This window comes from Trachymyrmex cornetzi, unplaced genomic scaffold (assembly GCF_001594075.2).
Source record: "Trachymyrmex cornetzi isolate Tcor2-1 unplaced genomic scaffold, Tcor1.1 scaffold272, whole genome shotgun sequence".
NCBI classification, from domain to species: Eukaryota; Metazoa; Arthropoda; class Insecta; order Hymenoptera; family Formicidae; genus Trachymyrmex; species Trachymyrmex cornetzi.
In genome coordinates this window covers 346,941-372,923 of record NW_017297394.1, presented here as the reverse complement: position 1 = coordinate 372,923, position 25,983 = coordinate 346,941, and the positions used below count along the sequence as shown (strand labels likewise).

At 34.0% G+C, this 25,983-nt stretch overlaps 6 protein-coding genes across 6 annotated transcripts; all 6 read left to right on the top strand.

Moving 5' to 3' along the window:
* The first annotated feature begins 350 nt into the window (after positions 1–350).
* On the top strand, positions 351–2,951 carry LOC108762001 (odorant receptor 82a-like). The gene is made up of 5 exons (XM_018508794.1): positions 351–1,159; positions 1,315–1,414; positions 1,569–1,679; positions 1,829–1,984; positions 2,892–2,951. The coding sequence occupies exons 1-5, from the start codon at positions 351–353 to the stop codon at positions 2,949–2,951; spliced, it is 1,236 nt and encodes a 411-aa protein (XP_018364296.1).
* Positions 2,952–3,532: 581 nt separating this feature from the next.
* LOC108762000 (odorant receptor 82a) lies at positions 3,533–5,353 on the top strand. Its single transcript, XM_018508793.1, has 5 exons — positions 3,533–4,338; positions 4,539–4,638; positions 4,732–4,842; positions 5,038–5,193; positions 5,294–5,353. The coding sequence occupies exons 1-5, from the start codon at positions 3,533–3,535 to the stop codon at positions 5,351–5,353; spliced, it is 1,233 nt and encodes a 410-aa protein (XP_018364295.1).
* Positions 5,354–6,221: 868 nt separating this feature from the next.
* On the top strand, positions 6,222–10,031 carry LOC108762007 (odorant receptor 4). The gene is made up of 5 exons (XM_018508799.1): positions 6,222–7,080; positions 7,551–7,650; positions 9,510–9,629; positions 9,758–9,913; positions 9,975–10,031. Exons 1-5 carry the CDS (start codon positions 6,293–6,295, stop codon positions 10,029–10,031), a joined length of 1,221 nt encoding a protein of 406 aa, XP_018364301.1. The 5' UTR covers positions 6,222–6,292.
* A 587-nt stretch (positions 10,032–10,618) lies between these two features.
* On the top strand, positions 10,619–13,124 carry LOC108762006 (odorant receptor 82a-like). The gene is made up of 5 exons (XM_018508798.1): positions 10,619–11,440; positions 11,656–11,755; positions 12,630–12,740; positions 12,842–12,997; positions 13,068–13,124. Exons 1-5 carry the CDS (start codon positions 10,653–10,655, stop codon positions 13,122–13,124), a joined length of 1,212 nt encoding a protein of 403 aa, XP_018364300.1. The 5' UTR covers positions 10,619–10,652.
* A 1,700-nt stretch (positions 13,125–14,824) lies between these two features.
* Positions 14,825–18,488, top strand: LOC108762005 (odorant receptor 4-like). Its single transcript, XM_018508797.1, has 5 exons — positions 14,825–15,712; positions 16,103–16,202; positions 17,028–17,141; positions 17,310–17,465; positions 18,432–18,488. Exons 1-5 carry the CDS (start codon positions 14,925–14,927, stop codon positions 18,486–18,488), a joined length of 1,215 nt encoding a protein of 404 aa, XP_018364299.1. The 5' UTR covers positions 14,825–14,924.
* A 2,206-nt stretch (positions 18,489–20,694) lies between these two features.
* LOC108762023 (odorant receptor 4-like) lies at positions 20,695–24,529 on the top strand. The gene is made up of 5 exons (XM_018508821.1): positions 20,695–21,482; positions 21,884–21,983; positions 23,068–23,181; positions 23,350–23,505; positions 24,451–24,529. Exons 1-5 carry the CDS (start codon positions 20,695–20,697, stop codon positions 24,505–24,507), a joined length of 1,215 nt encoding a protein of 404 aa, XP_018364323.1. The 3' UTR covers positions 24,508–24,529.
* Positions 24,530–25,983: the final 1,454 nt, after the last annotated feature.

Sequence of the window (25,983 nt, the reverse complement as noted above, 5' to 3'; positions counted from 1 at the left end):
GTTACATTTATAACAGTGTCATATAAGATCACGATGATATGTTTCTTCTGCAATGCAGGTGAAACAATACGCAATTTGAAGTAACTTTCCATATTTAATTTTTTTATATAATATTGTAATATCGCTGAAACATTGTAAGTGCCTTTGAGGCGCGTTTTCCGCGCAAAAAATCAACGCAGCACTTCCGCGAACAATTATTGATCAGTCATGCATGCGTCTCTCTCATAAAGTACATCACCCTATCCGTTCACCAAACCGCTCCAGCTAAAGATTCGCGCAGGCGCTCGATAGCACGTAACTCCAGTCGATGCATCGTCTGCCGCAGTCAGTGCACGTGCGCCTTCCGCAAAATGATCATGACACGTTCCGATCATATAACAAGGGGCACCAAGTTCTCCTATAAAAGCGATAATGATTACAGTCTTCAACTGACTCGTTGGTTTCTGATACCAATCGGTGCTTGGCCGCAAATGAGTACGGCAACAAAAGTGAAGAGACTCTTTTCGCACATACACATTTTAACTTGCGCGTCTTTAATAGCGATCATCGTGGTGCCATGTTTGTTACACGTGTTACTGGAAGAGAAAGATACCGAGATAAAATTGAACATCACCGGTCCACTGAGCCACTGGATGATGGGTATGATTAATTACTGTTTACTCCTTACGCGTAGTGACGATATTCGCCAGTGCTTGTTACATATGGAGACGGACTGGCGGTACGTTCGGAAAATCGAGGATCGTCAGGTAATGATACGACAGGTCAAGATCAGTCGCTTCATCTCCGGATTCTGCGCGGTGTTCATGCAAAGCGGCACATTCCTATTCGCTATAGCCAAATCGCTGTCAACCACTACCGTCGTCGTGGGCAATGTAACTGTCTCGATGCATCCGATGACCTGCCCAATGTATACCAAGTTTATCGATATAAGATTCAGTCCCGCGAATGAGATCATAGTGGTAGTAGAGTGGTTATCGTGTTTTATCGTGAACTCTGTCTCAGTGGGTGCTTGCAGCCTCGACGCACTCTTTGCAATGCATGCATACGGTCAGTTGGACATGCTATTTTCATGGTTAAACGACCTCGTGGATAAAGAGGGAAACGAAAGCGCCGAGCAAAGGTTGGCTATTATCGTGGAACATCATTTGAGAGTGCTAAGGTATTTTGTTTAAATATCGAGAATTGCATTTTTTTTAAAATATTATTAAAATATTATCCACAGAAATACCACACATTTAACATTTCACATAAGCTCATTCTTCTTATAAATTAAAGAAAAATATATCACATATGCTTTAATTGCACACGTTTTAGTTTTATATCGCGTATGGAAACCATTATGCAACAGATCTGTCTCGTGGAATTGCTGGGATGTACGCTGAATATGTGTTTACTTGCATATTATTTTATTACGGTAGGCTAATAATGTGAAAAGTGAATATGTGATATAATTACATTCTGTAATTTTGTTACTTATAAAATATTAAATTTAATTGTTTAATATAGAATATCGAATAAAAGATTTTTCATTATTGTCTAACCAAACATCTTAAGCTTTTGTTTTACAGAATATGGACTCGTTTGATATGGCTAAAACAATATCATATGTCATTATATACCTATCTATAGCTTTCAATATTTTTATCTTTTGTTACATCGGTGAGATTCTCACAGAACAGGTAATAGTTGAAAGGCCAAGTAAAGATAATACTTGACAACTATTTAAGAAAGTTTATATTTTTATTTAACTTTCACGTTTTGTAATATTTCTTTGATTATTTTTTACGTTTTTAAACATCAATAAAAAGATTAAATTTAAATTTATCAGTGCAAGAATGTTGGCCAAAAAGTATATATGATTAATTGGTACGAATTACCGCACAAAACTGCTCTTGGACTTATATTGGTAATAGCACGATCGAGTAATGTCATCAAAATAACTGCTGGAAAGTTATTTCAATTGTCTATTGCAACTTTCGGTGATGTAAGTAATATACTTAAATTTATAACAAGAATTGCATTAATAAAAAGTTGATATATATTCTACTTACTTCATAATTATTTTTTAAAATTATTATTAACGTTCCTAAATCGATTGTATTTTTCCGTTTAATAAGATCATATATGAAGAGGCACTTAAAAATAATCGGCATTTCAGAGCGGCGCGCCATCTAGACGTAGTAACTCGTTACGTCATTAGAGGTTGCAAGTTGAAACTATTTTGAAAAAGTGTATCCAGTAGAGTGATTCTGGATTGACTGATCGCTTACAGCACAAAAACTTGCAAAAGAACATTGTTATAATGCTGCAATGTTGTTGTAATGATTTATGCTATACAGTATTTCTTCGTCGATGAATTTTTTTGTTTTTGCAAGCAAATTCAGTGATTTTGATTATAATTGATAAAAAAGACAAAGTATGTACGTGAAATTTTGTTTTTTTTTTTTTAATAAATATGTTGTTAAAAACGTTTTAATGTTTCAAGGAAGAAGTAAAAAGTTAAAACATTTTATTAAACAATTCTAGTTATTTTTGGGACCTCCTTCGTATTTACATTCAACTTAAAGCTTGTTATTATGAACTTTTCAAAGCATTGAAACAGATTCAGCAGCAGATTTTTCTCCAAAAAAGCAAAACTTCACGCACACTCTGTGTTCTTTTTTTTAATAACAATCACCAAATTTGCTTCCAAACACAAAGGAAATCATCCATTCAGAACATGCGACCTCTATTGGCATAATGCTTTACTATGTCCAGTTCGTGTTCTGCACTCGAATTTTAGTTATTCTTGGGTCCCCCTCATATTAATGCGAACTTATTTTAATTAATCTTAAAATTTTCCGGATTTTGAATTTATATCATAAATAGGAAGGAAGACGTTGCTGTTTCAGGTAGTTAAAACTTCCATGGTATATTTGAATATGTTACGAACGATGTCGCCCTCTGCGTAAATTATATTAAATTATAAAAAGTAAAAAATATATTTTGTATAGAACTGGTAGTATATAATATAGTAGAACTATTTAATAAATAGAAATTATGTTAAACACAGTACAATTTTTATAATTACGCTATTTAAACGAACAATAAAGTTGCATGTCATCCAACTTTCTCAAAATTAAAGATTAACGTTTAGTATAAACAAAAGTGAAAATATATTGATTCGTGAGTATAAAATATCGTATCAATTAAATAAGAGAAGATGCTGATGGTCTTTACTAATATATCTTACATATTATATGATATTACGATTCACATATTTACACACAGTAGCAAAAGAAAATTAACAGAACCAATATTATGCTACTGTTATATAAAAATCCGTGGATTTTCTCCGTCCAAAAGGTCAACGCTACATTTCCGCAGCAATTATCGATCACATGTTCATGCGTCTCTGTCAGGAAGCGCACATTACTTCACCCGTTGTTCAAACCGCTCTAAAGATTCGCGCACGCGCCCGTTCGAACGTAGCTTTAACAGGTGCACCGTCCGACGTGGCCAGTGCATCGTGCGCATCCGCGAAGCGATCACGATGTACTCCGAGCGTATACTGACGAGCATCAAATTCACGTATAAAAGTAATAACGATTACAGTCTTCAACTTACCCGTTGGTTTCTAATGCCGATCGCAGCTTGGCCACGAGCGACCACATCGACGACGGTGGAGAGGGTCTCCCTACAAGCACACGTTCTCGCTTGCTCGTCCCTGATAGCAGTTGTTATGGTACCATGCATGTTGTACGTGTCACTGGAAGAAAAAGACGTCCAGATGAAGTTAAACGCGATGGGTCCGCTAAGCCACTGGATCATGGGCACGATTAATTACTGGTTGCTCCTTACGCGCAGCGATGACATCCGTAAATGTGTGCAGCACATGGAGATGGACTGGAGGCTGGTTCGCAGGAACGACGATCAGGATGTAATGTTGCGATACGCAAAGATCGGCCGCTTCGTCGCAGGATTCTGCGCGATATTCATGCAGAGCGGAACGTTCCTCTTCACTGTGGCCAAAGCGATGACATCCATGAATGTAATCATCGGCAACGAAACTATGTCGGTGCACCCGATGACCTGTCCGATATATAGCAAATTTATAGACACAAGATTCAGTCCCGCGAACGAGATCATGCTGGCTGTGGAGTTGCTGTCGTGTTTTATAGTGAACTCGATTACGGTGGGTGCTTGCGGCCTCGCAGCAGTTTTCGCAATGCATGCTTACGGCCAGCTAAGTATGCTGTTCGCTTGGTTAAACGATCTCGTCGAAGACGAAGATAAGGGGAACAATTTTGCCGAAAAGAAGCTGGCCACGATTGTGGAGCATCATTTAAGAGTACTGAGGTAATTTACTTCAATATAAAAATTTAATTGCGTTTGTGCGCCTTTACCATACAAGACACAATTTAACCACATATTAGTCATTACCGATATTATAATATTCGTAATATTTGTGTGAAAAATGTGCGAAGACATCAAAATTCAAACATATATTTTTATGATAAATATGAAAAGTATATTGGATTTACGTATATGCTTTTCAGTTTTATATCACAAATGGAGAATGTTATGCAAAACATCTGTCTTGTGGAATTGGTGGGATGCACGATGAATATGTGTTTACTTGCATATTATTCTATTACGGTATGCTAAAGACTTAAAAAGGTGAATATATGCTATCAGCACTTTATAACTTCTTTATTTATGAAAGATTAAATCTAATTTCTGATTTTTCAGAATTGGAGTGATTTTGATGCCGCAAGAATAACATCGTATATTATCGTATACGTATCTATGGCTTTCAATATTTTTATATTTTGTTACATCGGCGAGATTCTCACAGAACAGGTAATTCCTCGAAATTGATGATGATTATTTAGAATTATCCGATTTATATGCTTAAGAATACTGCAATTTAATGGTTCTATAAAAAAATTGTTGAATGATTTGAGTTTTGTCTTGAATACGTTTCTTACTATTTTCCGCATTCTTTTAAAAATTATACAGAAAACTTTAAAACATCTACATTAATTTATTTATTAGTGCAAAAATGTTGGCGAAAAGGCATATATGACTAATTGGTATGAGTTACCGCACACAACTGCTCTTTGTCTCATTTTGATAATAGCGCGATCAAGTAATGTTATCAAGATTACCGCTGGAAAATTATTTCAATTGTCTATTGCGACTTTTGGTGATGTAAGTAAAACGAATATCGTATTTATAATGACTTTACTGTTCGAATATCAAAATGTGAAAAATTATATCATAAATAGGAAGGAAGACCTTATTGTTTCAGGTAATTAAAACTTCTGTGGTATATTTGAATATCTTACGAACGATGACTCCCACTACGTGAGTTATATATGGTATATTAAGTTCGAACGTATATCGTAAATATATTTTGTATAGAACAAATGTGATATAATAGAGAAATAATAGAGATATATTTAATAAGTAAAAAACTGCAAATATGTATATAGATATATCCTTAGTTATACACATTTGTTTTTCGCCTTGATATACCTACCGGGATTCCTGGGACCATCCATATTTGTTACCGTAACTTCCGAAAAAATGGATATATTTCAATTAATTTTTTTTTTTAATCGATGGAGAATTAATTAAGAAACAAGCCCATAATTTGTAAAAGTTGATCGAATTAAGGATCTTCAAGATATATAAATTCAAAGAAAAAGAAAAATTTAGAAATGCGAAAAAATAATCTCGATTTAGAAAGTTACGCTGGGGTGACCAGCCTGGAAAGTTGCCCGAAGACCCCAGTGTATGTAGATAGGGTTAAATATATATTAATATGACATTTTTTAAACACACGTACAATATCGTCGCGTTTTAAAAAATAAAAAATATTCTTAAATAGATAAATTAAACAGATAAATATCTCTTGCAAGAGAATAGTGATTATAAAAACAGTACCCCTTTGAGACTATTTGAGGCGTATTTGTCTAGAAGAAAATAATATTCCTTCTTTACTAATAAATATTTCTAAAAAACAACGAAACATAGTAATAACTACAATTTACAAACCTATCTGAATTATATATAAAAGTTTCATATTTGAATATAATGATTAATGTTTTCGTGACTGCATGTCACAGTCAATTCATTTACGAGAGCCCTCGTGCAGCGTACTCCGTAAGTATCGATCGATTGAAGAGACACACAAATATCCATCATTACCTATTACTAAGTTACTCGTTAGCGCAGGCGCCACTTCTTGACAACTGCACGCGTGTTCAAGTCGATTCAGTAGCATCCGCGCGTTTCGCGAGTAATCATGGATGTCAGTGAATCAGTCACGTCATATCGGGACGCGAGCGATTACAGTATTCAGTTGAATCGTTGGTTTTTAATGCCGGTGGGCGCTTGGCCAAGTACAGCCTCGACAACAATAAGAGAAAAGGTGGTTGCAACAATATTAATAATCATCTGCTACGCTCTGATAGCCTATACGGTCATACCTTGCATCCTGAACATTCTGCTCGAAGAGACCGATGTGCAGAAAAAGTTACTAGCTGTTGGTCCGTTAAATCACTGGTGCATAAGCGGCATAAATTATTTCTCCTTGTTGTTTCGCAGTCGCGATATACATCGTTGCGTGGAGCACATGAGGACTGATTGGCGGACGACGACGGAGATCGGGGACCGACAAGTGATGCTGAAGTATGCCAAAGTCGGCCGTTTCGTCGCCGGGCTATGCGCAATTTTCATGCATGGTGGCGTTTTTTCGCACACCGTATTGCAAGGTGCCACGCCAAAGTTCGAATGTATCGGAAACGTGAGCGTGAAGGTGCGTGTGTTACTATGTCCCTCATACAGCAAATTCGTAGATACCACGCAGAGTCCAGCGGGCGAGATCGCATTAGCGCTGCAAATTATTTCGAGCATCGTCGTCAATTCCATCACGGTCGGCGCCTGTAGTCTCGCGGCGGTGTTTGCGATGCACGCGTGCGGCCAGTTGAATGTACTAATGAGATGGCTGAACCAGTTGAACGATCGAAAACAGCAAAAGACGGTACAGCACCGAATGGCGATCATTGTGGAGCACCATCTGAGAGTATTGAGGTAATTCCAACATAAATGTATGAAACATAGGCTGTGTTCTGTTTCACGCATAATGTGCATGATGTATCCTTGTTTGACACTTGGCGAAAGACAAGGATAAAATGATACATCATAGTCCTGTTCTTTTTGGCTGAACTTTTGAACCAGTTCTTCCTTCCTCTTCTTTCTTCATGGAGAGAAATGGAAGAAAGATGCTCATCTCTACATTGGAGAGAAAAGGAAGAAAGATGGTGCAGAAGTTTAGCCAAGAAGAACAGGCCTATGCACATTATGTGTGAAACGCAGCCTTAGTTGATTCCTGCTTTAATGATGTATAAAAAATAAAATCCCTTATAATGTTTCTTTTTGATTTTTATGTTCAAACATTTATCTTATCTTACCTTCTTGTTCCTTCTCTCAGTAATATAATTTTGTACCAAAAAATGATGTTTATATGTTTTTATGTGTAAAAATATAATTGTAACTTACAGCTTCGTGGCACGGATGGAAGCACTTTTGAATCAGATTTGTTTTGTGGAATTGCTAGGCTGTACATTTAACTTATGTATGGCGGGATATTACGTCATTACGGTACGCTAAAAAATTAAAAAGGTGAATATGTAATTAAGACATATCGCATTGTGCGACTTTTTATTTTTAAATAACTTGCAATATAAAAGACGCACATGCAAAAAATAATCAATCGCGGAAAAAACATTGCCATAGTATAACTAATAGCGACAAAAAGCATTGATATCATTGATGTTGTGATTTCCGAATCACATAACTTATTATTACTGCATGTTTTAATTAAAAATAAGTTTATTTGTAATTTCGCTTTATTATTTATGAAATATAATAAATAAAGAGTAATAATGATCTCATTCTCGCTATTTATTAAGGCCCGTATTCAGAACGTGCTTACAACGATGTTAGCGCGCTAACATGCTATAATTTACGGTACGCATACTATAGAATTTTAGAGATAAAAGCGCGCTTTCATTGATAAAAGTGCGTTCTGAATACGGGCCTAAATGTTAAACAAGGATAAATAATGATCAAGTTGTAAGCATGAATCGGATCGCGATCGTGATATGACGCGATCAGCAAGTAATGCTACTATATTGTTAGTATAATTTTTGCGTACATACGCTGTTTGATTTTAGTGACAGTGTAGAGTGTAGACGACAAACACAGTATATGTTTTCGTGTACACTACCACTATGAATATATTGTGATACTGCATTTTTTTTTATTTGATAAATTTTTAATAATATTTATATTTTATAAACTATAGAAATCAAAGCCTTAAACGGTCTAGCTAGATTTTAAATGCTTGTATGATTCTTGTGTGAATTTATATACTACGTATGTAGTTCTTAGAAACGCGCGTCGAGAAATGATTTTTCAGTCTTGAAACGCTAACTCTACTAAACTACCGCAGTAATATCACGAGTTAAATTGACTAGCAATTTAACAAATTTTTGATGCTTATTCGCATCTTCGAAACGATCTTAATAATATTCAATAACATATTAAAATCTGTAAATAATTAATTCTTATTGCGAAAAATATTACTTCGGCCGGGAGTCGAACCTTGGATCTCTTGTATTCCGTGCGAGCGTCCTAAGCCTTTAGACTACCGAAGCCTTAATATTCTTCGCAACAATTGGCATATAAAGGAATAACATCTCTTTAAGCGATGTAAATAAACAATATAATATATTATAGGACCGTATACATGATAACACAAACTATAGAAATCGGCGCGTGATTCTAAGGACTACACATACGTAGTATTTAAATTCATACAAGAATCATACGAGCATTTAAGATCTAGCTAGACCATTTAAGGCTTTGATTTCTATAGTTTGTGTTATCACATATACGGTCTTACAATATATTATATTGCTTATTTACATCGCCTAAAGAGACGTTGTTCCTTCATATGCCAATTATTGCGAAGAATATTACTAAAGCCTCGGTAGTCTAAAGGCTTAGGACGCTCGCACGGAATGCAAGAGATACGGGTTTGACTTCCGGCCGAGGTAATATTTTTCACAATAAGAATGAATTATTTACAGATTCTAATATGTTATTCAACATTATTAAGATCGTTTCGAAGATGCGAATAAGCATCAAAAATTTGTTAAATTGCTAGTCAGTTTAACTTGTGATATTATTGCGGTAGTTTAGTAGAGTTGGTGTTTCAAGACCGAAAAATCATTTCGGCACGCGTTTCTAAGGACTATATACGTAGTACATAAATTCACACAAGAATCGTACAAGCATTTAAGATCTAGCTAGACCGTTTAAGGCTGTAATTTCTACAGTTTGTGTTATCACATATACGGTCCTATAATATATATTATATTGTTTATATTTTATATTATATTAATATGAATATTTTACTAATAATTATATGTCTTAAATTATCCAAAAATTTTCAGAAATGGAGTATATTAGAAACAAAAATGTCAATGGATATTTTGATAACTTGTATTATATATCTATCCATGGCTTTCAACATTTTCATATTCTGTTATATTGGTGAAACAGTCACAGAACAGGTAAAATATAAATTTATACAAAATTAAAATTTTATAGTGCAATATTCGAGAATATTCATAAATTAAATAAACCAAATATATATGCAATTATCACAATTTTTCATATCATAAAATGAATTATTTAACAGTGTAAACAAGTAGGCGAAACAGCTTACATGACTAATTGGTATCATTTGCCACATAAAACGGCTCGTGATCTGATCTTAATTATCTCCCGATCAAGTAATGTGATCAAATTAACTGCAGGGAAACTAATTCATCTTTCTATCGAAACTTTTGGTAATGTGAGTGCACGAAGATATACGTTACGTTTTTACAGCCAAATATATATTCAAAATGTTTTAGGTAATGAGAACCTCTATGATATATCTAAACATGCTTCGGACTGTGACAGCTTCTTAGACAATAATAGTTACACTTTGTACAAAGTTATCATTTTGTACAAAACATTAACAAATTTCCTAGTTACCACCGTAACTTTACTTATATTTGAATAACTGTAAAAATTACTAATAAAATACAAAACATCTTCTGTTTAGATCACTTCTAAATCCTGAAAATATAATAATAAATACAAGTTGTTAACAATTAAACAAACTATAGAGCTGTAATGAGACAGAAATTCAAATAATATACAAATAAAGATATTCGAGCTGAGCTTAAGATATTTTTTGGCTATTAAATATATCGATATTTAAAAAATCAATGTAGAAAATGACAAAACAAACGTTTTGATCTTTAATATGATTATCTAATAATAAAGTTTACTAACTTGTCTCTGAATTATATATGTAAGTCTTATATTTGAACAACAGTAAATTAATGTTTTCGCGACTACATGTCAGCCAGTTCGATTACGAGACATCCCGTGCAGCGTATTCCATGAGTATCGATCGATTGACGAGACGTACAAATATCGTATTACTAAGTTGCCCGCTGGCGCAGGCGCCACTTTCTATCAATTGCACGTGCGTTGATGCGTTTAAGTCGATTCAGTAGCATCCGCACGTTCCGTGAGCAATCATGAATGTCAGTGAACCTGTTATGTCACACCGTGACGCGAGTGATTACAGTACTCAGTTGAATCGTTGGTTTCTGAAACCGGTGGGCGCCTGGCCAAGTTCAGCTTCGACAACAGTCAGAGAAAAGGTGATTTCAACAATACTGATAATCATCTGTTACTCGTTGATAGCCTACACGGTCATACCTTGTATCCTGAACATCCTATTCGAAGAGACCGATGTGCAGAAAAAATTAAGAGCTGTTGGTCCATTAAGTCACTGGTGCATGGGCGGCATGAACTATTTCTCCTTGCTGTTTCGCAGCCGCGATATACATCGTTGCGTGGAGCACATGAGGACCGACTGGCGGACGGTGACGGAGATCGGGGACCGGCAGGTGATGCTGAAATATGCTAAAGTCGGCCGTTTCGTTGCCGGGTTGTGTGCAATTTTCATGCATGGTGGAGTATTCTCCCATAGCGTACTCCAGGGTACGACACCGACGTTCGAATATATCGAGAACGTGAGCGTATCGGTGCATGTGTTACCGTGTCCCTCATACAGTAAGTTCGTAGATACCACGCAGAGCCCAGCGGGCGAGATTGCGTTAACGCTGCAGCTCATCTCAAGTATCGTCGTCAATTCCGTCACAGTTGGCGCCTGCAGTCTTGCAGCGGTGTTCGCGATGCACGCGTGTGGCCAGTTGAATGTATTGATGAGATGGTTGGACCAGTTGGACGATCGAAAGCAGCAAGGCACGGTACAACATCGATTGGCGATCATTGTGGAGCACCATCTGAGAGTGTTGAGGTAATACCGACATAAATTTAAGAAGTTTTAGTTGATATTCCTATGTGTGATATGTACTTAATGAATAAAAAATACAATTTTTTATACTTGTTTTTGATTCTTAAGCTAATCTAAAAATTTATTTTCTCACTATTTTTTTCTTCTTTCAATAATATAAATTAGTTCCAAGCAAATAATGTTTATACATTATGTAAAAATATCACTTTAATTTTCAGTTTCGTTGCGCGGATGGAAGCACTTTTAAATCAGATATGTTTTGTGGAATTGCTAGGATGTACATTTAACTTATGTATGCTCGGATATTACGTCATTACGGTATGCTAAAAAATTAAAAAGGTGAATATGTAATTAAGAAATATCGCATTGTGTGACGTTTCACTTTTTAAATTACAATATGAAAGACGCACATGCAAGAAATAATTTATCGTAGAGGAAGTATTATTATAAAATAATCAATAGCGATAGAGTATGCGTCGCGACACCTTTAATATTTGCAAGTCATATGACGTGACCATTACTGTCACATCCTTAGTGTCAAGAAGCGTCAAATTTCAAAAGTAAACTATTAAATGCATACTAAAAATAAATTATTATTATTTTTAAACTAAATACATACTAAAAAAGTAAAATAAATGATTTAGTTAATAATAAGTTTATTTGTAATTTCACTTTAATATTTATTGAATATAATAATGAAAATAAGAATCATTAATTGTGTTCAGCAGATAAACTGTTGCGGAGCGGATCCATAAGCGTTCGCTGTTATTGATGTATTCTTCTAGATCATCCAATAGCTGTGAGCGCTCACGGATCCGCTCCTCAACATCTATCTTCTGTACGTGACCATTTCTGGCTGTGTTCCAAATTTACTGTCAACACTGAAAATGCGACAGTTTATGTTACATACACTATAGACTTTCAGTACAGGCAGTCAGTTTTGGAACATATAGCCTCTATCGTAAGCGTGAGTCGGATCGCGTAATTTGACCTGATCAGAAAGTTATGCCGCCATATTGTTAGTATAATTTTTCATACATATACTCTCAGATATTAGCCTACGATTTTCTACTGGTAATATATACATTAAATTGTTATATTACATTATTATTTGAATGTTATCAATAAAATTTAATTATCCTAAACAATAATGATAAGATAAATTATTAATAAATTATTCGATAATTTTCAGGGATGGAATGTAATAGAAAAAAAAACGTCAGTAGCTTATATGATTATATATATATCCATGACTTTCAATATTTTTATATTCTGTTATATTGGCGAAATTGTTACGGAACAGGTAAAATAAAAGTTACAAAATTTATAGTGCAATATTCGCAAGGATTTATAAATTTAAAAAAATATGCCAATTTTTCATATTATAAAAACATAATTTAACAGTGTAAACAAGTAGGCGAGACAGTTTATATGACGAATTGGTATCGTTTGCCACATAAAACGGCGCAAGGTTTGATCTTAATTATCTCCCAATCGAGTTGTGTGATCAAATTAACTGCGGGGAAACTAGTTCATCTTTCTATCGCAACTTTTGGTGATGTAAGTACACCAAGTGTATGTTACATATGTTATGTTTTTTACAGCCAAATGTATGTTCAAAATATTTTAGGTGATGAAAACCTCCATGATATATCTAAACATGCTTCGGACTATAACAGCTTCTTAGACAATAATAGTAACACCATTTTGTATAAAGCGTTAGCAAATTTTCTAGTTATCACTATAACTTTATAGATTATATTTAAATAATGGTATAAATTATTAATAAAATACAGAACATCTATAATATATAGTATATATCTATATCCCGAAAAAATAATATAAATAAATAAATATTATTAAGAATTAAATTGGAGCGAACTATAAGGATCTAATGATATAAATTCAAACAATAAATAAATGAAGGCTATTTTAGTCGAGCTTATTTTCGATGCTAAATATATCGATACTCAGTAAGAAATGATAAAACGAATGTTTTGATCTTTAATATAGTCATCGTCTGTGTCACAATAAGTATACAGTTATAAAAATATCCATAGAAATTTACTATGATTCTTACGACTAAAAAACATATATAGTTTATTGCACATTAATCTATTATGGTAAGCTAAAAATATGAATATATGTTATCAGCACTTTGTAATGCCTTTATTTAGAAAATGTTAATACTAATTACGATTTTCCAGAATTGGAGTAATATTGATGGAGCGCGAATGACATCGTATATTATCGTATACGTATCTATGGCTCAATATTTTTATATTTTGTTACATTGGCAAAATTCTCATGTAACAGGTAATTCCTCGAAATTTATGATAACTATTTAGAATCATCCGAATTATTACGCTTAAGAATGTACATAAGTTTCTTACTTAACTTCTGCATAGAGCCTCTAATGAAGTTCCAGTAACAATTAAGTTTTTTCGGAATTAGATTGTTAGCCATTAGGCAACATTAGTTCAACCCCCAATCTGAAGAGAAATCTACAGTTCAATACTGGATTCAAATGGCGCTGATCGAAAGTCTTAATCACCAAGTGGAGCCATTTTAGACTCCTTAAATGCGAAAAATCGCGTATGTAGGTGAAAGTGAGGTTGACCCCCGATTTACACAGATCGCGAATCGACATCTCATGCTTAACAATACTAGACTATTTAATTATTTTATGTTTAAAATATCGTTTAATGATTTGAGCTTTGTGACTTGTATTGTTTTTTATATTTTTAAAAATATAAAAAACGCTTATATAGAAATTTTATAAATATTCACATTAATTAATTTGTTAGATTAAAAATGTTGGTAAAAAGGCATATATTACTAATTGGAACGAATTACCACATTAAAATGCTCTGGGTCTATCATTCTGATAATAGCTCGATAATAGATCGAATAACATTATCGAGAGAATATCACTGGAGATAGTGGAGATTATTGCAATTATCAATCGCAACTTTTGTTGATGTAATCAAACGTAAACCATATTTATATAATAAATACAAAATTATTCTTAACTTTAATATTTAAAAAATAAATATTTTTTACAGGGGAGATAAGATTATAAAAAAGAGTGTCTTCTTGAGATTACGCGGGTATTTTTCTAAAAGAAAATAATTTCTCTTCTGTTTAATATTCTCGAAAGATAACGATCGAAACACAACAATAAAGTTTACATTTTATTTGTATAATAAAGCTTACATGTCTACTTGAATTACATACAAAAGTTTCATATTTAAAAAGCAATAAATTTAGGTCCTCGCGAATGTACGTTATAGCTAATTTATTTTATGAGATACCGTTTATGAGACACCACGTGCAGCGTACTCCGTGAGTATCGATCGACTGACGAGACGCACAAATATCCTATTATTAACTATTACTGGTTGCCCGCTGGCGCAGGCGCTACTTTCTATCAATTGCACGTGCGTTTAAGTCGATTCAGTAGCATTCGCGCGTCCCGTGAGCAATCATGAATGTCAATGACCCTGTCATGTCACAACGGGACGCGAGTGATTACAGTATTCAATTGAATCGTTGGCTTCTAAAACTGGTGGGCGCTTGGCCAAGTTCAGCCTCGACAACAGTTAGAGAAAAGGTGATTTCAACAATACTGATAATCATCTGCTACTCGTTGATAGCCTACACGGTCATACCTTGTATTCTGAATATCCTGTTCGAAGAGACCGATGTGCAGAAAAAATTAAAAGCTGTTGGTCCATTAAGTCACTGGTGCATGGGTGGCATGAATTATTTCTCACTGCTGTTTCGCAGACGCGATATATATCGTTGCGTGGAGCACGTGAGGACCGATTGGCGGATGGTGACAGAGATAGGAGATCGTCAAGTGATGCTCAAATATGCTAAATTTGGTCGTTTTGTCGCTGGGTTGTGCGCAATTTTCATGCACGGCGGTGTGTTCTCGCACGGGGTGCTGCGGGGCATGATGCCGACATTTGTATATATCGGAAACGTGAGCGTGTCAGTGCAAGTATTACCATGTCCCACGTACAGTAAGTTCGTAGATATTACGAAGAGCCCGGCGGGCGAAATTGCATTAACTATGCAGCTCCTCTCGAGCATTGTCGTCAATTCCGTCACGGCCGGCGCCTGCGGTCTTGCAGCGGTGTTTGCGATGCACGCGTGTGGCCAGTTGAATGTACTGATGAGATGGCTGGACCAGTTGGACGATCGAAAGCAGCAAGATATGGTACACCATCGATTGGCAATCATTGTGGAGCACCATCTGAGAGTATTAAGGTAATACCGATATAAAATTAATGTTGATATTTCTGTTTGATGTATAAAAAATAAAATCTTTTATATTTTAATGTTTCTGCCCTTTAAGCCAATTCAAAATTTTATCTTATCTGATTCTCTTTTTTCTTCTCTCAATAATATATTATAAAATATGAATTAAAATTTAAACGCTTGTTATGTTTTAAACTCTCACAAAATAACGGTAATATATAATCTTAAAACACATGACAATTTTATTAATCTAAAGATAATTCCATATACCATTCGAATTGTATATGGAATTAATTTTACATTAATAAAATTGTCATCTGTTTTAAACTTGTATATTATAATATAATTGCAAAAAAGTTTATATACGTAAAATATGATCGTAATTTACGTTACTTACAGTTTCGTGACACAAATGGAAGCACTTTTAAATCAAATTTGTTTTGTGGAATTGCTAGGATGTACGTTTAACTTATGTATGATCGGATATTATGTCATTACGGTACGCTAAAGTATTAAAAAAAAGTGTATGTTTAATTATGACATATCGACATTGTATCACTTTTTATACTTAAATAAATTGCAAAATGAAAGATGCACATACAATAAATAATTATCGCACAGAAAAAATTGCCACAATACAACCAAGCGATAGCAAGCACGATGTTGTAATTTGAGAATCACATAACCGTCATATCTTTGATGTAAAGAAGCATCATATTTCAGAAAATAAGTGTTAATAATTGTAATTTGAGATTGGACTGATGAAAATAAGTTTAATCGAGTAAATGAAAATCCTATTTTTAGTCAAAGCAAATTTTAATGCGTAAATCTTTCGGTGAGAATTTATGTACAAATCCATTTTGCATACTCTTTTTGCGAGTCGACATTTTTCAGTCTTGAAATGCAATCGTGAACAGAATTAGAAAGTAATATCATATATTGAATTGATTTGATTATTCTTGTAAGATAAAATTATCATCATTATTAGAATTATTACATTCGTGATGTTCATTAAATATTAAACAAGAATAAATGATACTCACGAGTATTGTAAATGTGAATCTATGGCTGTGACATGAACAGCCAGTAACGTCGCCACACAGTAATTTTTCCTGCATGCGCTCTCCGATTTTGAACTATGATCTTCATCTACTGTCGTTACTGGATATACTGTGGCATTGCATCCTTATATTATTTTTCAACAGTTTGTTATATATAATATTATTTTTCAACATTTAATAATACTTTTAATAATGATACTTTTAATAATATTTGTATATATAAATTGCATAAATTATCATAAAACATTATGATACACTTTCAGGGATGGAACACAGTAGAGACGGCAATGACAATAGCTTGTATGATGATTATATATATATCCATGACTTTCAACATTTTTATATTTTGTTATATTGGCGAAACGGTAACAGAACAGGTAAACAAATTATGAAATAAAAATTTTGTAGTATAACATATATATTCTTATATGTGTGTGTGTGTGTGTGTGTGTGTGTGTATTATATCTTGTCTAAGTTTTATTAAAAGTATTAAATATATGCATTTATCATACCTTTTCCATATTATGGAATAAATAATTTAATAGTGTAAACAAGTAGGGGAAATAGCTTACATGACTCATTGGTATCGTTTGCCATATAAAACGGCTCGAGGTCTGATCTTAATTATCTCCCGATCGAGTAGTGTGATCAAATTAACTGCAGGGAAATTAGTTCACCTTTCTATCGCGACTTTTGGTGATGTAAGTGCACAAAGTGTATTAAGTATATTGTCATAGGCGCCGACTTACGAAAAATATTAGGGAGGCACCGAGAAATAATAGGGGGGGGGGGGGGGGGGGACAAAAATATTCACTTCTTTGTGGTGCTACTGGCAGATATAAATCGCTGAAATAACTAAAATCTATCCCTGAAATACTAAAATTAATAGAGATTTTAACAATTTCAGCGATTTTTATTTCCATCAAGAGTATCGCAAAAAAGTGGATAATATTGTGTAGTTGACATCCACTTCTTCAGAGGACTATAATGTACAAGATATTTTGCAGATATTTGGTTACAGGAAAAGGGCCCTCTTGTCCTTTCTCAGGTTTCTCTTTGGTACGTGTATGTGCTGCAGGTACACTAGGGGTTCCTTCCAGTGGCATGTTCGGATTCCCACCTGGATGCTCTCCGGGTATCAAGTCATCCTTGCTGTCTAACAAATGTTAAACAAGGACTTGACAGCAGAGGAGTACCTTGATGGGAATTAGAACACGCTTCAACAAGCGACTCAGTACAACACAATAATCATCTCATCCTTGTTTAACATTGGCGAAGAACAAGAATGTAATGATGTAATGAACTGTATCACACCGTGTCATTACACCGTCTCTTGTTGGAAGGCACCCTAGGATAGCAGACAATGTGCCAGTGTCACCACTTTTAATTCGCCACGTCAACGTTATGTATAGCATATGTCATGTAGCCGAGGCTTTCTCACAGTTTTTTGATCGCAGAAATTATTTACAATTGTTAAAAAACCTTTTGTTAAAAAACAAAAAGATAAAAATTATTGAGGGGGCATTGCATCCTCTAAAATTATTGAGGGGGTAAAAAGTCTGCCCAACCCCCGCCCTTCCGCCATAGTCGGCGCCTATGTATACCGCCATAGTCGGCGCCTATGTATATTATGTTTTACAGCCAAATATATGTTCAAAATGTTTTAGGTGATAAGATCCTCCATGATATATCTAAACATGCTTCGGACTATGACAGCTTCTTAGAAAATAATATTTACACCATTTTGTACAAAGCGTTAGCAAATTTTCTAGTTATCACTATAAATTTATATATTATGTATAAATAATAATATGAATTATTAATAAAATATAGGACATCTAGAATATGTATTATATTTCTATATCCCCAGAAAATAATATAAAAGAAATTATTAAGAATTAAATTGAAGCAAACTATAAGGATCTAATGATATAAATTCAAACAATAAATAAATGAAGGCTATTTTAGTCGAGCTTGTTTTCAATGCTAAGTATACCTATACTCAGTGTAAGAAATGATAAAACGAACGTTTTGATCTTTAATATGGTCATCGCGTCTGGGTCATAATAAGTATAAAATTATAAAAATATCTATATAAATTTACTATGATTCTTATGACTATAGAAATATACATAGTTTATTTGCATATTTATCTATTATGGTATGCTAAAAATATAAATGTATGTTATTAACACTTTGTAACATTCTTATTTACAAAATGTTAATACTAATTCCTGATTTTCCAGAATTGGTGTGATTTTGATGCAGCACGAATGATATCGTATATTATCATAAGGTAAGTATGTATCTAAGACTTAATATTTTTATATTTTGTTACAACGGCGAGATTCTCACGAAACAGGTAATTCCTCAGGAAATTTATAATAACTAGAGTTACCCGAATTATTATGCTTAAGTACGTCAGAGAGAGTTCCTTAAGTCTGGATTTGCAATAGGGATTTAAGTCTTAAGCCATAAGAAATGGGTAAATCATAGTCGCTTATTCTACTCGGATTCAACTGTAATTGATCAATTTTTTACGACTTGGCTTAAAACACCTATTGTAGATTCGGTGTAACTCCTGCGAGTATAGGACCTCTAATGAAATGTTTGTGACAATGACTTATTTTTTAATTAGACTGTTAGCCTAATGTTCAATACCCAGTCTGAGAGGGACCTACAGTTTAATGTCGAATTAGTGATAAAAGCTTTCTTAATCACCATTTTGGAATCTTAAAACGCGAAAAAACGTATATGCGTCTTGAACCCAGATTTAAGATGGAATCACACGATTTCTTGAATGATGTAAGCAATGTAAGCATGCATGCTGCTATGCTTGATTTGATGCATACAGTTTGACGTTTGACAAATAACTATGAAATTAGCAATTGTTTCTTTTGATTGGCGCATGCAAGGAAATAAGCTATGAAGTAATCCATAAATATAAAAATCATGTATATGTAGCATACAGCGCTTAATACATCAACGTATTCTAGCATACATCAAAGCAGGCATGACTCTATGCGTGTTATCATTCAAGAAATGAATTCGAGCATCGTGTGATTCCATCTTTACAGAAGGAGTCAATCGCATCGAGCCGCAGGCCATTTGACGCCTCATGCTTAAGAATAATGTATTTAATTATTCTACGTTAAAAAAATCGTTTAATGACTTGAGCTTTGTGACTCGAATTGTTTCTTAACTTTTTCTCCCATTTCTGAAAATACAACAAACGCTTATGTAGAAATTTACGAATACCTATATTAATTAATTTATTAGTGTAAAAAAGTTGGCAAAAAGGCATATATGAGTAATTGAAACGGATTACCGCATTAAAATGCTCTGGGTATAACTCTGATAATAGCGCGATAGAGTAACGTTATCGAGAGGTTATCTGGAGATTATTGCAATTGTCAATCGCAATTTTTGCTGATGTAATTAAAACATAAACTATATTTATATAATAAATAGAAAATTATTCTTAATTTAAATATTAAAAAAATAAATATTTCTTACAGGAGAAATTATAAAAAAGAGTGTCTCCTTGAGATTACACGGGTATTTTTCTAAAAAAAAATAATTTCTCTTCTGTTTAATATTCCCGACGGATAACATTTGAAACACAACAATGAAGTTTACATATTATTTGTACAACACAGTTTACATATCTACTTGAATTATGTATAAAAGTTTCATAATTATACAATAAATTTATGTCCTTGCGAATGTATGTTATAGCAAATTTATTTTATGAGGTACCGTTTATGAGACCACGTGTAGCGTACTCCGTGAGTATCGATCGACTGACGAGACGCACAAATATCCTGTTACTAACTATTACTGGTTGCTCGCTGGCGCAGGCGCTACTTTCTATCAATTCCATATACGTTTAAGTCGATTCAGTAGCATTCACGCGTTCCGTGAGCAATCATGAATGTCAATGACTCTGTCATGTCAGAACGGGACGCGAGTGATTACAGTATTCAATTGAATCGTTGGCTTCTAAAACTGGTGGGCGCTTGGCCAAGTTCAGCCTCGACAACAGTTAGAGAAAAAGTAATTTCAACAATACTGGTAATCATCTGCTACTCGTTAGTAGCCTACACGGTCATACCTTGTATTCTGAACATCCTGTTCGAAGAGACCGATGTGCAGAAAAAATTAAGAGCTGTTGGTCCATTAAGTCACTGGTGCATGGGTGGTATGAATTACTTCTCACTGCTGTTTCGCAGCCGCGATATACATCGTTGCGTGGAGCACATGAGGACCGACTGGCGGACGGTGACGGAGATCGGGGACCGGCAAGTGATGCTGAAGTATGCCAAAGTCGGCCGTTTCGTCGCCGGGCTATGCGCAATTTTCATGCATGTTGGCGTTTTCTCGGAAACCGTATTGCAAGGTGCCACGCCGCATTTCGAACGTATCGGAAACGTGAGCGTGAAGGTGCGTGTGTTACTATGTCCCACGTACAGTAAGTTCGTAGATATTACGAAGAGCCCGGCGGGCGAAATCGCATTAACTATGCAGCTCCTCTCGAGCATTGTCGTCAATTCCGTCACGGCCGGCGCCTGCGGTCTTGCAGCGGTGTTTGCGATGCACGCGTGTGGCCAGTTGAATGTACTGATGAGATGGCTGGACCAGTTGGACGATCGAAAGCAGCAAGATATGGTACACCATCGATTGGTAATCATTGTAGAGCACCATCTGAGAGTATTAAGGTAATATCGATATAAATTTAATGTTGATATTTCTGTTTGATGTATAAAAAATAAAATCTTTTATATTTTAATGTTTCTGACCTTTAAGCCAATTCAAAATTTTATCTTATCTGATTCTCTTTTTTCTTCTCTCAATAATATATTATAAAATATGAATTAAAATTTAAACGCTTGTTATGTTTTAAACTCACAAAATAGCGAATAATATATAATCTTAAAACAGATGACAATTTTATTAATCTAAAGTTAATTCCATATACCATTCGAATTGTATATGGAATTAATTTTAGATTAATAAAATTGTCATCTGTTTTAAACTTGTATATTACTAATATATTATAATATAATTGCAAAAAATGTTTATATACGTAAAATATGATTGTAATTTACGTTACTTACAGTTTCGTGACACAAATGGAAGCACTTTTAAATCAAATCTGTTTTGTGGAATTGCTAGGATGTACATTTAACTTATGTATGATCGGATATTGTGTCATTACGGTACGCTAAAGTATTAAAAAAAGTGTATGTGTAATTAAGACATACCGACATTGTATCACTTTTTATACTTAAATAAATTGCAAAATAAAAGATGCACATACAATAAATAATTATCTCACAGAAAAAATTGCCACAATACAACCAAGCGATAGCAAGCACGATGTTGTAATTTGAGATTCACATAACCGTCATATCTTTGGTGTAAAGAAGCATCATATTTCAGAAAATAAGTGTTAATAATTGTAATTTGAGATTGGACTGATGAAAATAAGTTTAATCGAGTAAATGAAAATCCTATTTTTAGTCAAAGCAAATTTTAATGCGTAAATCTTTCGGTGAGAATTTATGTACAAATCCATTTTGCATACTCTTTTTGCGAGTCGACATTTTTCAGTCTTGAAATGCAATCGTGAACAGAATTAGAAAGTAATATCATATATTGAATTGATTTGATTATTCTTGTAAGATAAAATTATCATCATTATTAGAATTATTACATTCGTGATGTTCATTAAATATTAAACAAGAATAAATGATACTCACGAGTATTTTAAATGTGAATCTATGGCTGTGAGACATCGACATCTAGAATGGACCGCTGATGGCAATGGTGGGGGTAGAAAGACGATTAGAGTGAGAGGTAGGAATAATAAGATCGTTCTTTTTCTGTTTACTGTTGTTTCTAACAGCCTGATTGGTTGGTGGATTAACAACAACCAATCAGACTTCAGTAAACAGAGAAAAAACGATCTTATTATTCCTGCCTCTCACTCTAATCGTCTTTCTACCCCCACCATTGCCATCAGCGGTCCATTCTAGATGTCGATGCTGTGAGATGAACAGCCAGTAACGTCGCCACACAGTAATTTTTCCTGCATGCGCTCTCCGATTTTGAACTATGATCTTCATCTACTGCCGTTACTGGATATACTGTGGCATTGCATCCTTATATTATTTTTCAACAGTTTGTTATATATAATATTATTTTTCAACATTTAATAATACTTTTAATAATGATACTTTTAATAATATTTGTATATATAAATTGCATAAATTATCATAAAACATTATGATACACTTTCAGGGATGGAACACGGTAGAGACGGCAATGACAATAGCTTGTATGATGATTATATATATATCCATGACTTTCAACATTTTTATATTTTGTTATATTGGCGAAACGGTAACAGAACAGGTAAACAAATTATGAAATAAAAATTTTGTAGTATAACATATATATTCTTATATGTGTGTGTGTGTGTGTGTGTGTGTGTGTATTATATCTTGTCTAAGTTTTATTAAAAGTATTAAATATATGCATTTATCATACCTTTTCCATATTATGGAATAAATAATTTAATAGTGTAAACAAGTAGGGGAAATAGCTTACATGACTCATTGGTATCGTTTGCCATATAAAACGGCTCGAGGTCTGATCTTAATTATCTCCCGATCGAGTAGTGTGATCAAATTAACTGCAGGGAAATTAGTTCACCTTTCTATCGCGACTTTTGGTGATGTAAGTGCACAAAGTGTATTAAGTATATTGTCATAGGCGCCGACTTACGAAAAATATTAGGGAGGCATTTTTTGAAAAAAAAGGGGGGGGGGGGAGGGAGGACACAACAATATTCACTTCTTTGTGGTGCTACTGGCAGATATAAATCGCTGAAATAACTAAAATCTATCCCTGAAATACTAAAATTAATAGAGATTTTAACAATTTCAGCGATTTTTATTTCCATCAAGAGTATCGCAAAAAAGTGGATAATATTGTGTAGTTGACATCCACTTCTTCAGAGGACTATAATGTACAAGATATTTTGCAGATATTTGGTTACAGGAAAAGGGCCCTCTTGTCCTTTCTCAGGTTTCTCTTTGGTACGTGTATGTGCTGCAGGTACACTAGGGGTTCCTTCCAGTGGCATGTTCGGATTCCCACCTGGATGCTCTCCGGGTATCAAGTCATCCTTGCTGTCTAACAAATGTTAAACAAGGACTTGACAGCAGAGGAGTACCTTGATGGGAATTAGAACACGCTTCAACAAGCGACTCAGTACAACACAATAATCATCTCATCCTTGTTTAACATTGGCGAAGAACAAGAATGTAATGATGTAATGAACTGTATCACACCGTGTCATTACACCGTCTCTTGTTGGAAGGCACCCTAGGATAGCAGACAATGTGCCAGTGTCACCACTTTTAATTCGCCACGTCAACGTTATGTATAGCATATGTCATGTAGCCGAGGCTTTCTCACAGATTTTTGATCGCAGAAATTATTTACAATTGTTAAAAAATCTTTTGTTAAAAAACAAAAAGATAAAAAATATTGAGGGGGCATTGCATCCTCTAAAATTATTGAGGGGGTAAAAAGTCTGCCCACCCCCCGCCCTTCCGCCATAGTCGGCGCCTATGTATATTATGTTTTATAGCCAAATATATGTTCAAAATGTTTTAGGTGATAAGATCCTCCATGATATATCTAAACATGCTTCGGACTATGACAGCTTCTTAGACAATAATAGTTACACCATTTTGTACAAAGCGTTAGTAAATTTTCTAGTTATCACTATAAATTTATATATTATGTATAAATAATAATATGAATTATTAATAAAATATAGGACATCTGGAATATGTATTTTATATTTCTATATCCGGAGAAAATAATATAAATAAAAATTATTAAGGATTATAAATTGAAGCAAACTATAAGGATCTAATGATATAATTTCAAAAATAAATAAATGAAGGCTATTTTAGTCTAACTTGTTTTCAATGCTAAATATATCGATACTCAGTGTAAGAAATGATAAAATGAACGTTTTGATCTTTAATATGGTCATTTCGTCTGGGTCATAATAAGTATAAAAAATTATAAAAATATCTATATAAATTTACTATGATTCTTACGACTATAGAAATATACATAGTTTACTTGCATATTTATCTATTATGGTATGCTAAAAATACAAATGTATGTTATTAATACTTTGTAACATTCTTATTTATATAATGTTAATACTAATTTCTGATTTTCCAGAATTGGTGTGATTTTGATGCAGCACGAATGGTATCATATATTATCATATATGTATCTAAGACTTAATATTTTTATATTTTGTTACAACGGCGAGATTCTCACGAAACAAGTAATTCCTCAGGAAATTTATAATAACTAGAATTATCCTAATTATTATGCTTAAGTACGTCAGAGAGAGCTCCTTAAGTCTGGATCTGCAATAGGGTTTTAAGTCTTAAGCCATAAGAAATGGGCAAATCATAGTCGCTTATTCTTCTCAGATTCGACTGTAATTGATCAATTTCTTACGACTTAAGGCTTAAAACACCTATTGTAGATTCGGTGTAACTCCTGCGAGTATAGGACCTCTAATGAAATGTTTGTGACAATGACTTATTTTTTAATTAGACTGTTAGCCTAATGTTCAATACCCAGTCTGAGAGGGACCTACAGTTTAATGTCGAATTAGTGATAAAAGGTTTCTTAATCACCATTTTGGACTCTTAAAACGCGAAAAAACGCGTATATGGGTCTTGAATCCAGATTTAAGATGGAATCACACGATTTCTTGAATGATGTAAGCAATATAAGCATGTATGCTGCTATGCTTGATTTGATGCATACAATAGGACGTTTGACAAATAACTATGAAATAAGCAATTGTTTCTTTTGATTGGTGCATGCAAGGAAATAAGCTGTGAAGTAATCCATAAATATAAAAATCATGTATATGTAGCATACAGCGCTTAATACATCAACATATTCTAGCATACATCAAAGCAGGCATGACTCTATGCGTGTTATCATTCAAGAAATGAATTCGAGCATCGTGTGATTCCATCTTTACAGAAGGAGTCAATCGCATCGAGCCGCATGCCATTTGACGCCTCATGCTTAAGAATAATGTATTTAATTATTCTACGTTAAAAAAATCGTTTAATGACTTGAGCTTTGTGACTCGAATTGTTT